At 44.9% G+C, this 16,472-nt stretch overlaps 1 protein-coding gene across 28 annotated transcripts in view; it reads right to left on the reverse strand.

Annotated features, from left to right (window-relative positions):
* Window positions 1-16,472, reverse strand: part of LOC125902371 (muscleblind-like protein 1) — a 57,583-nt gene that overhangs the window by 29,616 nt on the left and 11,495 nt on the right. For 4 of the 28 annotated variants that reach the window (XM_049598665.1, XM_049598659.1, XM_049598671.1 and 1 more), the window contains exons 1-2: window positions 13,353-13,836; window positions 4,439-5,410 (exon numbers count right to left, since the gene is read on the reverse strand). In XM_049598665.1, coding sequence (XP_049454622.1) covers window positions 4,439-4,615 — 177 coding nt within the window. In that variant the 5' untranslated portion in view covers window positions 4,616-5,410; window positions 13,353-13,836. Of the gene's footprint in view, window positions 1-4,438; window positions 5,411-5,783; window positions 5,806-12,396; window positions 12,657-13,352; window positions 13,849-16,472 lie in introns of those variants that run through there. The other 24 variants (XM_049598676.1, XM_049598669.1, XM_049598663.1 and 21 more) reach the window with 16 other exon arrangements.

Genomic DNA, 16,472 nt, shown 5'->3' on the forward strand with positions numbered 1-16,472 from the left:
TACAAGGTCTATGCTGTGTGAATGTGTATCCAAACTGTTCTCTACGGTTGACGGTTACCACTCCTTTTTTATGCCACTGACAGCAGTGTTGGGGGATAAACAAGGACCTGCTGCTGCTCCTGGGTTCAAACAAGGTCGACTGGTAATACCACTGCAGACCCTAAACTCACGCCACATAAGTTTATGAGTGTGTGTGTGTGTGTGGGTATATGGGTCTGACAGGGTGTAATGTGAACCACCCAGTTCAGGGATGGGTGTGGCCTGGAGTAAATGAGGCAAAAACCAGACTGAGCGGGAAATCGAGCAGCTACCAAGATGGGCGGAGAATGAAAACAAGCAACGCGGACTAGAATAGGCTTGCATCAAATGAAAATGGGATGGTACAGCACTTGAAATAAGCTGGCAGTTTACCTCTGCGTGGGTGGGGAAGAGCTGCAGTGTTACAGTTCATTTACTGTAGAGAGCACTCTATATTATTTCAGACTCATTCTAGTATAAACTAATGAGGGAGGCATTAGTTGGCTTGCTTCTGCAACCTGAGCTGACTATTATACAGCAATCTGATTAGGAATGCTTTAGTGAAGCAAGCAGAGAACTCGAGTGATTACAACTACTGAAGGTTAAAAGTAGGTTACTTCCTCAACACATCATGTACCTTTTAAACTCTTCTTCCTGTAGTTTTGTCAGACACGCTGAAGCTCAAAGGAGCATATGCTGCACCACACTTTCACACCTGCCTCATCGGTTATTCTGTTTGCATTTACATCAGAGCAGATCTTAATATTTAGCTGTAAATACGAACCGTTTATACAGATTTAGAATCAGCATATCTTACCTAGCCTGTCTGCTTAGACGTTAATCATTAATAGACAAAGTTACAAAGCTGACTTTAAATCAGGGAGTTCTGGCAGCTGCTATCCTTCTCCAAATATTTACCCCGCTCTGACATTGCTAAGCTGTCTGTGCTGCACCAACTAGATACACAGGCAACGGAAAGCGCTGCGCTCTGAGGTTAAGGCCTAAGTTTAAGGCCAGTGAACACCCACACATGCATATTGTAAGTGCATGGACACATACACACACAAACCACAAATTGGTTTAAATTCTGTGGCCTAGATGAAAACTTGGTTCTGACTGATTGTCTTGCTCGGGGGTATATGATCCACATCTGATTACTGCCACGAACATCTTCCCATGAAAAATGGTGTTTTAACTCTTTTTGCTATTTCTGGTACAAATATATTCCCTGCTCTGAGTCCCACAGCATGGACTGTACAAGCATGGTTTAGTGCAGGACACATGTTTTTTGTGTGTGAGGCTATCTCTCTCTCTCTGTGTGTGTGTGTGTGTGTGTGTGTGTGTGTGTGTGTGTGTGTGTGTGTGCACCATGTAAAAAGGAGGCCAGAGAGAAAGAAAAAGCGAGAGAGAGTGGCTGTTGGGAAAATGACTGGGTTTGGGTGTGACCTGCTCAGCTATGCACTGGTGATCATGTGAGACCTGTTCTAATTATACACTTCTCAAGAAGAAGGCCGATCCTCTCTCATGGGCAGAAGTGTGTGGGTGCAGTGTGTGTGTGTGTGTGTGTGTTGTGGGTGTAGGGGGTGCAGGACTAGTAATGGGGCATGATGTGGCTTCATGTTACACAACTAAATTGAGAATTTGTCCTATTTCAACCGCTGAACGTGTGTGAAAGTAGAGTAGGACATGTGATTTTTCAGTGTGTGGGTTTGTGGGTCTATGTAAGAGGAAAACCTTAACGATGTGGTGAATGTGTCACTGCCTATGCGTTTGTATTTTAGGTCTTATCTTCTGGCGTATATGTGCAGCTAACAGCTTTCACTTCTAATTTCCTCTATCCTTTTTTAAACTCTCTCTCTCTCTCTCTCTCTCCTACTGTTTCCACTGTGGGTTTCAGAGACCTGCTCTGTTTTTCATTACCAGTGGAAAAAATGGGGCGCACGGTTAAAAAAAGTATCACCCATCTCCATTAATACACAAGTCCTAGTGGAAAATGAGTCCAAACTACGAAAATAGGCCCCTTGGTTCCCTCAAAAAGCCTCCATTTTTCTGCCAGCTACTCCTTTCCAGTAGCTGACCTTTACTTCAGCGTGAACGTCAGTTTAAACATACGTATCTAGAGCCCTCCGCCTGTTGAGAAAAGCTCTACTGGTGTTGTCAGTGAATGTCGACATGTGGTCACCATGTCAAACTGAGGGGGGCCTGCGACATCTAGATAGTCAGGAGAACATTTGTGTTTCAATATCTTGCACCTTGGGGCTTCTTTTCATAGCTTTGACCACTATTTCTATTGGTTAACATTTGAATAAATATTTGACATCTAAAAAACAATGCAACATAACTTCAACTAAGTTCAACAGGGAAATAAATGAGCATTCAGGTGATCACAAAAAAAGCCAACAGTGTAGCTGCTTCTTTAGGCGAAACCGAAAATGAGCGCATAAGAATTGCTGGCCATAATCACTTCCTGCATTGGAAAGTTGTGTGCGCACCAAGCGGCAGCCTCCGGGGCTGAAAAATGAATCCCAATAGGCAACCATGTTAAAATGCCCAACTTTACAACAGAAATAAACATGTTTACAGCCTGATAGGAAAAACAGTTTTGGTCTCCATAGCTAATATCCTTATTAGTGACAACTGTATGGGGGATGAATTTATATATAACTCACCCGTTTACATTTTATCAAGGCTTAAAGTTAGCATTATTAAGGGTGGGGTCGCTTTGAGTGTCAGGCTGTCTGCTAGGTGTCACTATTGTCTATAAAATCAGATCCACTCATTGCTCCTCCAAAACCTCCAACCTGTCCAAATATGGTCCCTTCTGGTTCCAAAGAAACAAGATGGTGGCGGCCAAAATGCCAAACCTGAGTCATCAAACCAATGGGTGACATCACAGTAGCTACGTCCATTATATTTACAGTCTATGGTGTGCACACAACTACGACAAGCATGGTGCACCAAAGCTGAACTGGGAGGTGGGTCTATAAACTGGGATGGATGGTTACAACATATGGTTTGGGTATTCATTTTAACACCTTTGTTTTCTCTCCCTACTCAGTTTGTCTAAACTGGGTTTATTTAAAACCTGTAAGAGCATGTGAGTGCGTGTGTTTCTTGGAAGATCCCAGGAGACTGAAGACAATGATGGTGGAAATCTCCATCGATAGGAATGATGTCCAAAACCATGAAAACAGTACTCGAGATTTAATAAACAAGAATGACTTAATCAAACCTGTAATTTTGAAAATCACTCACACACATGCACAGGCGTTAGCACATTGTGAGGAAACTTGGGGAGAGTTCAGCCTGGGCTTCACAATGTTCCTCTGTCCACATCTGCCTGTAAACACTGTTCTCTGAGTCGACTCACACATGCTGTCCTCATCCTAACCCTGCCCTGTTCACACACTGCCAATGACCACGAGTCACCAATGTCTGCAGGGGCAGAACACAAACAAAAATAATTAAAAAAAAGACACACACAGCCAAACCTGTGAGGGTGTGTGTCAAAGCTGGAAATTTTGGGTTGAGGTACGCCCATCTCTAGAGATCTCGTGCTCCGATAAAAGACAGATTGTGAAAGAGAGAGAGAATGAGCTGGAGACAGAAACAGAGGTGTTTGCTTTTCTGCTTTCCTGCTGCTGCCTAAAAATGGAAAATTACTGCATACGCTGCCCTAAATTTGCCCCCAACTTTGCTCTAAAATACACACACACGCCTATAGAGACACATACATACAAACCCCCTCTAACTGCCCCTAGGCCTCTGCACAGGAAGTGGTTTGAGTGAGTGAGATCTACATGATGACGCTATCGCTGTGTTCCTCTCTAGCTGTTGAAACGTGTTGTGCTCAGGGCATCCATATGTGTTTGTACATGTGACAGCCTATTCATCTGTGTTTTCCTGTTCAAACACTGGCACACAGCACAGTTTTTCACTTCCAGAGAGACTGTGCTGATTTAGTAAATTCACGCAACACTGTTTATGTACAGTGTAATCAGTCGGAAATGAGGCTGACTTCTACGTGACTGCTGAAATAAGTGCAGTAAACACCACCAGCCAAAACACTTCAGCCTGTCCCAGAAAATTCCACAGTGCAGTGTTACAAACGCCTGACTTCTGCTTCCTGAATCGAAAAAGCTGCAACTCCCCCCTCCTCCTCCTCCTCCTCTCTACCCATGATCACATGTTCCAGTCACCTGACCAGAAATAGGTGGGCCCAAGGAGAGCACATGCCATGGCCAGATGGTGCGCTCTGGCGTGATATAGACTGTAGACAACAGCTATTTCCGGTTTGTAACTCCATATATTCACTCAAATTGCCTGTCAGACTGAACGTGCTCAGTCTCTTATCTGTGGCCAATCTGTCTGTCTGAGATCTGACCTCCAGACTTCCTGTTCAGCACTTCTCCTTCCTTACCTTGAGTGAGTCAAAGCAGGCGATGACCCGTCCGTTGTCCACCTGACAGCTCTTGGCTGGATGAGCGAATTTGCACTCCTGGTCCGAGCGTGAGCACGTGCCCCTCTGGAACTCCCTGCATACCTCGAGCGTCAGCCACTTTGTGTCACGAATGTGTGCCATGTTTGCCATCGCCATGGCGACACGCTGGCAAAAGTTATTCCGAGCTGAAATCTGTTCAAGCGTGAATAAAGTACCTCTTGTGTGTTAATCCACAACTTAAAGGTCTTTGTTTATTTATTCGTTGTTAAATTCTCTTATACGTGTTTGTGACCTTGAAATGAAACATTCAAAATAAAGTTCCTATTGATTGAGAGGGCTCCTTTTCCGAAGTGAAATGTTGCAGGACGAATGTTATTGGATGAATTTCCTGATCAATCAACCAAAGAGAAAGTGTTTATATCCAGGAGACGATAACCTACAAATGAAGTTGCTGCTCTTGGCCCGACTTTGCTTGCCGAACATACAACATTCACAAACAGATGAACAGGCCAAATCAAGAGCCCTCTGGTTAGGTGCAGTGATGCAGGCAACAAAGGTGATAGTCTGGGTGTAGCCTGCAACAGGAAGGTTAAGGACACTGAGGACCGAGTGGAGGCTTAGAGGGTTGAAGGCGAAGGTTAAAGGCAAGGTGGGTGAGATGCTGCGTGGGCCTGGTGGTGTGTTGCGCTGCTGTGGTAAGTGGTGGAGGGCAGTTGGCAGCAGGGCCGTCTGGTGAGGAGAGCTGAGGCTGGAGCCCGACTGCGTGGAGTGGATGGTAATGGCGGTGGATGGACGAGCAGGTCGGAGCGTAGGCTGCGAGGTGGGTACGGCTGCTGTCCTTGTACTTGTGTTACTGTGGCAGCAAGCGAGCGAGGCGGGGGGCAGGGAGGGTGGAGCTTCAGCTGTAGAAGCAGGTCGAAGCTGCAGCAGACATCAGGGAAGGCACTTCCTCTGGAGGACAGAGAGACACAGAGAAGGAGGGAGAGAAACATTAGGCTGATGATACACATCCAAAGAAAACTTTCAGGTTTATTTCTCTTTCATTCATCTTTCATAGGAGGTTCTGACCTGCCGCATTATTTAATCTGCCGCTAAGCTATGCAGCTGTGGGAATGAAGAATATGTAAAAATGTCAGAAATGCAGGGGTGTCAGCTAAAACAAATAAAACGTTCACCCGCCCTGCGCTCTAAACACACATGGCGCGCACACACACGCTCATCACGCCACACCACACACACACAGAAATGCACAAAGCAGCCATTCACAACTTTCCACCTCTTCTGGTCAACGCTGGAAAATCAGATCAAATCCTGTATCGCTTACAGTCGAGCACAGCAAAGCCGGCCATTGCGAATCTGTTTAGAGGTGAAAGAAAGGAAGAGAGTGAAAGCAGAGGGGAAGTCGAGGCAGGGCAGGAGGGAGAAGAGGTTAGTCATTTCCCTTCTTGCGAAGCGGTGTGAGAGTGGGGACCAATGAGAGTTTGCAGAGTTGCAGCAACATTCTGGGCTGAGCGCCAGGTGAGAGCAGGGGGAGGAGCAAAGAGGAGGCTGACCTGCCTGCTGCTAGAGGAAGAGAAAGAGAGGGACAGGCTGAACTAATCACTCCACTCGCTATTACTATGACTACTGATTTATCATAAACAATAATTTAAACAAACAGCCTTTCATGAAAGATCTTAACTAATATTCTCCATGAGCTAAAGCATTTTTAAATAAAAAGCACCATCATGATCACAGCAATGCTGCAATGACCTCACACAGACATGCCTGCTGTGATCATACCATGTGTATTTCCCTCATAAACAAAACTTGCCATTCATCAAATGCAGAGAGAGTGTTTTTTTAATACTTATTCGGCAGTGGGTTCTATTTTGAATCCATTGTACAGCATTTGCTCTGGGATTTTGAATGATTGGGCTCCCGTGGGCCCAGTCGGCTCTTATCGCACAGGCAGGGTAACTCACCACACCCTGTGTAGAGAAATCGCTTTTCCCAGAACAGCATGTGCACCTTCAGCAAAGCTACGAAGAGCTTCTAACTTTACAGCACTGCAACACTGCAACACGCTATATCAGAGTCCTGCAGCAGTACAGCCCAGGTCATGATGACCCAGCAACATGGATATATGTTACAGAGTGAAGGGGGAAACTGCTCAGTTTCACCTTGGGTGACCCCTACGCTAGCAAAAGTAGCATTACTGCTACAAATGACCTTTGGAGTGCAAACATAATCATAACACAAAAGCTACAACTGCCCTGCCCCCACAACACACATACCAAGCACACACACACAGAGCAAATGATCTTCCATATCATGCACTTTAGAGACTAAAATAAATGAATTTTTTAATTAAATTTAAAGCAAAAAGATATATCACCTCACTGCTAAATATTTTTAAATGACAGATAACATTTTATTAAAAGCTGCTGTTTCTTTTAAAAACAGGCAGTAATGTTGTTTTTGTCAGTTTATAGGTGTTTTCATGCCAATTTTTTTTTTGAATAAGCGTGGCTAGATTAAATGTCTTATTATGGAATAACAATTCAGAATTTTATCTTCATTGCTGTGTAAGTGTCAGGTCAGCCAAGTCTAACCTCTCTATGTAACCCTATATGGCCCAGGGCTGTGTTTTTAATATCATATAATGCTGATGGTACATGTATTTATTGCTACAGCTCAGCCTGACAGGACCGATAGCAACACACCTTTACTACCTAAATATACTTTGTAATAAGTTGAGTTCCAGTGAGGTCACATCTGAACACAGCTGGACATGAGGTAGAATACAGATATCCATTATAAAATGTTTTAAAATTGAAGGTGCCAGGGGCTGTCTTCAATCAAATAAGAGAATGTGATGACTTGGTGCATGAAAACGCCCCCTACGTTCCGTCTGGCTGCCTAATCTGTTTCTATGGTTTCTATTAGTGTCAGATGAGAACGTATCTTTGAGAAGGGGAGAGGGAGAAGATGTAGTATGGCATAAGACAGTGCCAGAGCGATAATGAGCGCTCATTATGATCCATCATGTCTGGACATGGGTGTCCTTACCCTATTGATTTCTTCATCTCTGTGGTCTTTCTTGTCAGTATGCCACTCCCTCTATCTAATTCCACTTTAACTGTCGGTGCTCTTTGTCTCCAAAGCATCCATTTCAAATAGATGGCTGTTTAATAGGATCTCTTCTCTAACCAAAGAATTGATACGGTGTTAATGAGTGGATACTGTACTTTGGTCTTCCTGATTTTTTTTCCACCCTCCCCATCTCCATCCATGCCTCTGTCTTTGTGCCCTCAATGTGACAGTCTGGCCTGCGTTCTCTTCCAGCATCCTCAGCAGCACTCCCTCAGACTCCAAGGTCTTGGAAGCTGGTGCAAGGTCAACCACAGTGGAGGAAGAGAAGATGGCGAGAGAAAGAGAGAGACAGAGAGATAGAGAGAGAGAGAGAGAGAGAGAGCACGACCGTATGCTTCCTATCACCCTTTAGAACACGTGGCAGAAACACTCCATGGCTGCAAGAAGAGGAAGTGTGTGTGTTTTCAATATCGGAGCATCACCATCAGCTCATGGTCATGTGACACCAGCATATGCCTCAACGGCACAAACGGTTTCTGACATGAAAAGCAAGCCTGCTCCATCTTTTACTTTCTATTGGTTATGAGTCACAAAACAAATCTGTTCTCAACGAGTCAAACACGCTGTCAAAATACGGACTGTGATGGATGGCGCTCAGCTATATGAGGTCTTCTTGAACACAGAGAGCTGTTTTGAGGCATGTCTCAACTGATTGAAAAGGTTCGAGCAATCAAAGCAACATGCTTGTTGCTAACCTGGACTGGTCTTGAACTTGTCATTGTGACTAACTGCTAGAGAAAAAAGGGAGTGGTTCACAGTTGTGGTGAGACTTCCTGAAAAATGGCCAAGTGGCACACTATTAGTTTACTTTAGCATAGCTTAACACCATAGGTCAAGAGCTGCCCAAGGCTCTATTCTGAATAATCGCATATGAAATACTACACTGCTAACTGCTGCAGTATGGCTGGAGATTAAGCGGAAGCAAAATGCTACTTATTATATTGCAACATCTGCTATGACAACCTCACCAACAAACATAGCTTCTAGCCGGGGCTCCTATTTTCAGCTTTGACTGCAGAGGAAGAGGCGTTCGTCTCTTTCGGTTCGCTGCTGTTTAGTAAAAGAAGTGGTTTCAGCACATTGACAGAGGTGGAGTCAGGGTGACAGTGTGCTGAGACAGGTCATCTCAGTGGAGGACGCCGGAGGAAATGCAACACCCCGGGCCTCGCTCCTGCTGCTCCATGTGCTCAGAATATAGCATGTCAATATTGCCCTCGCTGACCTCTATCCGCACACATACACACTGCTGCACATATGGACACGCGGACATGTTCTCCTCGCTGTCTCTTGATCTTTCTCCGTCAGACACACGCACGCTGAGAGGCTGAGGGCTGCTATACACTGTAGCTCTTGCAAACAACATACTGTACATCCCTGAGTAAGATGCTTTGTTTTGGGGTGATGCTATGTTGGTGGAGAGATCGCACCCAGCAAGGTCTGAATAAAATAAGTATAAGGGCTCAGGCAACAGCACATTGCATTAAAAAGACATGATGGATACACTTATGCTGTATTTCTTGGGTTTGTTATGAGTAGAGGGTATGGACGAAAAGAGCTCACACTGACCAAAATCCTCCACAGGGTGTTGCAAAAATAAAATTCATCATGTCTTGCTAATTTGAGTATCACCATTGTTTGTATTGTTAAAGCCTTTTAAAGTTTTTTTAAGATTATTTTTGGGTGTTTTATGCCTTTATTGTTCCTACAGCCGAAGATTGGACAGGAAATGTGGGAGAGAGGGGGGATGTCATGCAGCAAAGGGTCGCACGTTTGAATCAACCCTGGGCCACTGCAAAGCACTGAGCCTATGAGTCGCACGCTCTACCCAGTGAGCTAAAAGTTTGTTTGGACAATTTGCTGATATCACAAGTACAATGACAATAATTTCGATGCAATTCAACTCAGGGGCCCGCAACTGATACAAGACAATATCAGTAAATATCCTCATTGTCTTTTTCTTGGCTGCTTGCAATTATCTGCTGGCGCTAGGTGGCTAGCACTGTTTGAATCTTTAGGAAGGAGGTGCGCCTGGATGGAAATGATAACACAGACTACCATGGAAAATTCAAAATAAAGGCTTGTCTTAAAAATGATAATACAAATTGATGTTTTCACCTTGCATCAATATTATTGGCTCCTTGATTATTGAATCAATATAGTGTTCCAGATCAGTGTATTGTTACACCCCTGTTAAGAAGCTCCTTATCGTCATCGGTATCAGGTCGTCATCTCCCCTCAACTATTAGTTTAACTGACTTATTTGTCATCAGGTTAAATAACGGGGTTCTGAAAGTGAGTCTTAGGCCAGGAACGAACAACAAACAATGTCTATTGATTCCTCTGAGAGCAAACCTCCAGAGACAATTAGATCTCTTGTTTAGCATACATGGACAGAGCTATCCACACACACACACACACACTGACAAGACACACAAATGCAGACCTATACAAACACACAGACCTCTGTATATCCTGACAGAGGGTATTCTTAAGCTAAGTGAATATCTGACTGTGTGTGCAACACTGCATCTTTGTGTGTGTGGATGTGTGTAAGGATGTGGTGAAGTCAACGGACAGTGAGGATAATGGCCGGCCTTATGGTTTAATGAGTGGCTCATTGGCTCACATTTATATTGTCTATGTCAATGTGCTGGGGACGTGGTCAGGGTGATTTCCACATGTACAGGCAGGTTACAAAATTTAAGAGAAACTCAAATAAATGAGAGGAGGAACATCTCCAAATGCAAAGAATAAGTGGTCTGATGGGTACTAAAATTATGTGAGTCATATGCCATGACCTTAGCAGTCACCAACTGAACACCTGTGGGAGGTTTCAGACAGGTCTGTTAGATGAGGGAATATCTTTCAGAGGAATGTTGCTCATCCCCTTCAGTAGAATTCAGAAATGTGTAAAATCTACGCCAGGTTTTACTGAAGTTGTTCTGGCAGATCACAGTGGACCTTATTAAGACGCCTTATGTCATTCTTTTCCTCTTATATTTTCATCCATCTGTGTATACGGCATAGTTGTTATCCAATATATAGACATAAATATAAACAGGAGGCTGAGAGAAATCTTATATTGTTAACATAATAGTTGCTGTGGCTTGTTGACTTTTCCAAACACACTAAAGCATTTTTTCTTTTTAAGACAACAGCTTTGCACCTATCCATATCATACTTTTGTGTACACACAGAGCAGAATCTTTTTCAGTCCTGAGCATACGCCATCATGACTAATCACGTATGCCACATGCACATGTTGGTTTAGCTTCTTTATCAGTACCGGTACATTACATGCAAACATACCTCACCAGTGACCAATTTTATCTTCTGCACTAGTTATAATTCTAATCGAGTCAGTCATTTTCATGGAGGGCAGGCCATGCTAATGTAACCACATCCACTGGCTCATGTTGCGGCCTGCTTCTAATATACCGAGGCAAACAGACCCAGCTCAGTCACAATGATAGAAACAAAGGCAGCCATGTAGTTAGAAAGAGACTGTGAGTGAGAGAATGTGACCATTGGGGCCGGCGTGTGTTATTAAATGTTACAGCCATCTATCGCTGCTTCAGAGATGGAGAGGTTTAAGATGTCGAGGCTGTAAGCAGGAGCTGATGCAACTGGGGTGAAGGAAAACAAGGACAGGCTTGTGTTGACATGTGTACCTCTGGACAGAAAAACAAAGAAATAACTAGACGCTTATTACTGACTCCACGAGCAGCAGCTTCGACATGCTGCTCACTCTGCTTATTATTGCTGCTGTGTGGTTCAGATGCAGGTGGACCCTGGCTTTGTTTCCTCTTTACTGCAATATCTGAAAACAATTGTAACTGGCTAGCTAAAAGTTATAAAAATAGGTGAATATTGGGACAAGTTAACGAATCACCCGTGTCTCTGACAGGAGGTTGAAGTTGATTCATTTTACCATAGCTTTAGTGTCAAACTGTTGCTCAGAGGGGTTGAAATGTGGTCATAACACAGTAGGAACATACAGAGAAGCCCTCGTGTAATAAAGGCTTAACCTGTCAGCACAGATTCAGCCATGCACGTAATCCTGTCTGTAGGGCAGATCCTAGATCACAGGAAACACACATAAATCCACAGCAATTTGCACCTGAGTTCACACACACATGTACAACCTTACACGGAGTGAGCAATGTCATCTCTGACATTATTAGCCATAATATTCACGTTGCCAACAGCACGTTCCTCAGGCTTCTGCAAGACAGAAATTGATAGCAGCAGAGGTACCATGGGGACTTAGAAAGTCTTGACAATGCAATCTGCCACACATCTGTCTGTGTTGCGCATGCTTGCGTGTGTATACATACTTGTGTGTGTGCTACTGTCTGAGCCACCCTGAATCCCTCCAAGTCACAACAACAACATTCCTCATCATCGCCCCAACCACGGACACACCACCAAGAGGAAACCCAGAGAGGCGAGGGGGAGGAGGGCAGAGGTGGTGAGGAAAGGGACAAAGAGGGGAGAGAAGGAAGCCTAAAGTTTAAGCTCTGAAGATCCTCTGGCTTTCACAAACCATATTTTACCAGAATCACGTCCTGCTGTTATTCAGACAGTTTTTGGACTCTCCGAAAGAATCAATGCCTAAAAAAACATTTGAAATTATTGTTTCGGACAAATAGCCAGATATTATCGCACGTAGGCAAACACTTTCAGTCCGTTTACCTTCGCATGATCCACACAGACAAACTTAACTCCTGAAAGAAAGAAAAACATTACGGCTCAATCTCCCGTTATCTCCTAAAGCCTTAATAAAGTACGAAGCTACTTACTTTCACTCCAGTTTAAACATCGACAAGTAAAATCCCTCCACTTACTGGGTCTCCTTCTCCCTGTCTCTCTCCTTCTTGCCCCTCTTTCCTTCTGTCTTCAACTTTCTTCCTCTCTCTCAGTTACTCCCCCTCTGTCAGACGCATGAAAACACTCACTTAGTCACACATACACACACACACACACTAACGCACACACACTCCCACAGACAGAGTCACCCTCTAACACACTCTCTCCTCCCGCGACCCGGAATGCTTGGCAAGATCCAACTGTACTGAAATACTGTGCTCGCCATATAAGGTAGCAGCAGCTTCACATGTCACACGTAATTTACATGCAGCGGGGCGGGAGTTTGCCTTACACAGCACACACACGTAGAGACACACATACACACATGCAAAACCATGCTTCCCCCTTTAGGCTGACGCAGCAAGGGAGGGAAGAGGTACAAGGGAATCAAATTTTACCATTCCCCTTGTTAACCAAGCCCTGCAGGATAACTCCCAACATGTCCAATGTTGAGTCAGACGAAGGGAATGAAAGCTGAGTGGGCGATCTATTGATCCTCTCCACTGCTTCCTGGAACAACCGTGGCCCTCCAAACACACACACACGCGCACACACACCAGCAAATTTTCTTGCTAACTAGCGCTACCCTCAGGAAGTAGCTATTGTGTGACTGTCTGCTTTGAGCCAAGAATGTGTCTTACTGTGTCTGTGTGTGTACGTGCATGAGTCTCTATCTATAAAACAAGCCGTAACAAATCAATGTTAACCCTGTGGCCCACATACTGAACACACACACATGGCAGACACTAAGGCAAACAATCCCCATATCTCTACCAATGTTCCAATGCACAGGCGCTTACTTTGGAAAGTAAAGACTGCAGCACACACAGGAGGAAAGATCTAGATAGACCAATGAGACAAGGAGGAGGGTTATGAACCAAGCTCTTACCTCTCACATTGCTCTCCAGTTTGTGTGTGTGTGTGTTTGCTTCCGCGTGTCGATTGACTCTGTGTTTATGCGTGTGTTCAGACAGGCCGCGACAGCAGACCCCCAGGCACCGGCTGGACCATTCTCAGGCAGGCAGGCAGAGCGCAGCAAGGCAGAGCGACTGGCAGAAGACAGGCAAGCGAGTGAGCGAGTGAATCAGCAGCGAATGAGTGGAGGAGCTGTGCGGAGCCGAGCACCAGAGTGAGAGAGAGAGAGAGAGAGAGAGAGAGAGAGAGAGAGAGAGGGAGAGAGGAGGAGTGTTTGTCTGTGTGATTGTGTGTGTGTGTGTGTGTGTGTGTGTGTATGTTGCAGCGTTGGCTGTGTGCGCTAGTGTCTCCCCTCCCCTGCCTCTTGAAGTGGCTGAGCTGGGCTGTGCTGAGCTGAGACGGGCTGGGCTGTGTCTCTACTGACTCCCCAGCCTCTGGATCGTCTGTCTGCTGCCCAAGGAAAGTGGTGCTCGCTGGGTGGCAGTAGCAACAGCTGTGGAGGAGGAGGAGGAGGAGGAGGAAGAGGAGAACGAGGAGGAGGAGGGAGCCCTGACTGCACTGGGCATACAGATCCTGCAGTCCCCTCTCCCTCCCTTTCTTCCTCACTGAAGGCTAGCCACGCCCCCCCAAAACAACACCAGGAAGTGCTGGTTCAGTTACAGCAACACTGCCCTTGCCTATCCAGTGAAGCTGAGGACAGAGAGAGGGAAGAGGGAGGGAGGAAGGAAACATTGGGAAAGCACAGCAAGAGATAAAGAAGGGAAAATCATAGAAGCAAGGAAATGCCATGCAGAGTGACGAAGGGTATCAGAAGTAACAGCTGGGATTATGAAATACTGCCAGTGAGGACAGAGAGAGACAGAAACAAGTAAAACAATGTATTTAGTGACATATGGACGAAAAACGAGAAACACAGCAGTTGGAGAGAGTTAATAGTTTAAGGGATGTGCAGGAAAGAATAGTGAAAAGGAATTTACGCAGAGTTTGCTGCAGATTAGGTCTGGCTTCTGTCAGGATCCTCTCTTCTGCTGTGGCATGCAACCCTCAGACACCTCAGCTCAGCCTCACACTTTGTCCACACTAAAAAAGCAGCACCGATTAAACTGCACTAAATCCAGCTGGACTACGCCAGTAAGTGGTTATACATTGAGAGTAACAAAGAGCGCATAAATACTCTGGCAATTCCTATTCACATAGATGCAGACTGATGCAGTTCGGTTGCAGGTCAGCAACATATTACAAAAAGGCTTACCAAGACAACACTGAGGCAACTGCTCTTGCCAACTTTCCTGTATTGTTGTTGACCCGAGGTTTCTGCCGCCACAACCCCTGCATCCAGGGAAGAGCCAGCGAGGCTAAAGAAGCCTCCAAGAATTTGATTTGGACCTGATGCTGCAATATCCGGTAGCCATGGAGATAGTGGCCTTGGCATCTGCAGGAATCTTTGCAGATTTTGAGCTGTGTGCTGACGCCAAGTTTTCTGTCTGATCCTGCATATTGTCTGTGACTCACTTCATTTGATTGTGATCAAGGAGAGAGTGCATTCATAATGCTGCCTGGACTGAAAATAGCTCTTTAATGCAGTTTCATTTACAAAGAAAGCTAATTTCACACACTGCAGCCGAATTCAGTTTGACTGAGATCGCACCTGCATCCGTATTCGCAGGGAGATGGAGGAACCTTCTCTTCCTCTGCTGTATTTGCATATACATGTGCAGTATAGTGCTGCAAGAAATATGCCAGTGCTTCTCCTATGTAAAAGTGTCACGCCTGTCTTTCCATTCTATCCCTTCCTTCTCTCTTTGGACCGGTTCCTATTGCTGCACAGCTCTGTTTAATACAAAGCTGGTGATAAGTCATCTCTAATTTACACAGCAGGCCCTTAAACCCAGGGTGACAATCTGTGGTAGAGCCCCAGCTGCAGTGCTAACCCTTTACCTAGCCAGTGTCATGGTGCAATGTGCCTGCATACTCAAAACATGTTGTATATCGTGAACAAAAGAAAGATGTCACGGGATGCCATAGTACTACTTTTCTAAGTTGACCACATTTTGATGGACAGTGCCATTATTAGCTTCACCATCAAACTGCATGCCTTGATCTATTTCCAACCATCATTCATTAGTGATGGAAGGAGATCTATTTCCAACCATGGAAACAGCCCTGCTAGAACACATACAGTATGTCTGTTAGATTAGCAGAGCAATCTGTTTGACTGCTGATCAATGGAAGCAGCAGGTCACTCTAACCTCCAAATGGAGTTTTCCTTGACCCATAATGAAGAAACATGGTGATTGATGCTGCTCTGGCTCAATAGGAGACACATTAGCAACGCCTCCAAAGATCTGGGCTTTCTGAGAACCTCAGACACTGACGTGGAATTTCCCCACTTGTGCTGCAGCTGAGTGTACGCCAGTTGCTTCTGCTCCTTTCTGTCCCTGTGTATTTCTTAAACTCCTCTGCCCTGCTGGTCCATATTTCCTATTCATTATCATTCTTCATATGTTCTCTGTGAGTGTTTTCATCACATTCTCTCACTTAATGACTACATCTCAAGTCCACTAAATTTCCCCTCAAACAACCACAACCACTTGTCTATGTGTCACAGCCCACAGAGCCATATACAAATATAGAGCCGAGCTTTGCAGTTACCAGATGGCTTGCTCGTTCAGTTCCACGAGTTTTATTCTGCATATAATCTGATCAAATGTACAACAGGAGCCTATTTCTCCTTTCCTACTTCTTTTTTCTGTATCTGAACTGAAATCAGCCATACATTTTAACTTCCTGCTCCCCATGTCTTGTGTCTCACATAGATAAGAAGATGGCATGACCGTTGTTCTCTGTAGGAGATCAACAAGGCCGTAAAGCTGTTTAGATATGAGCCAAGTGCGACAAAAATCAACATCCTGGGGTTGAGCAAACTCTTCACACATACTCATGTTAACCAACTGAAAACAGGAAGAGGTGTGTGTGTATGCGGTCTGTTAAAGGGGAATTCCACCTATTTTACACATCGAGATCAGAACTAATCATGTGGAGAACGTCTGAGAAAGTAGGTCTCGATTTTCTGTTGCATCGCTTTTGATGGCTC

This window comes from Epinephelus fuscoguttatus, linkage group LG15 (genome assembly GCF_011397635.1).
Source record: "Epinephelus fuscoguttatus linkage group LG15, E.fuscoguttatus.final_Chr_v1".
Lineage (NCBI taxonomy): Eukaryota > Metazoa > Chordata > Actinopteri > Perciformes > Serranidae > Epinephelus > Epinephelus fuscoguttatus.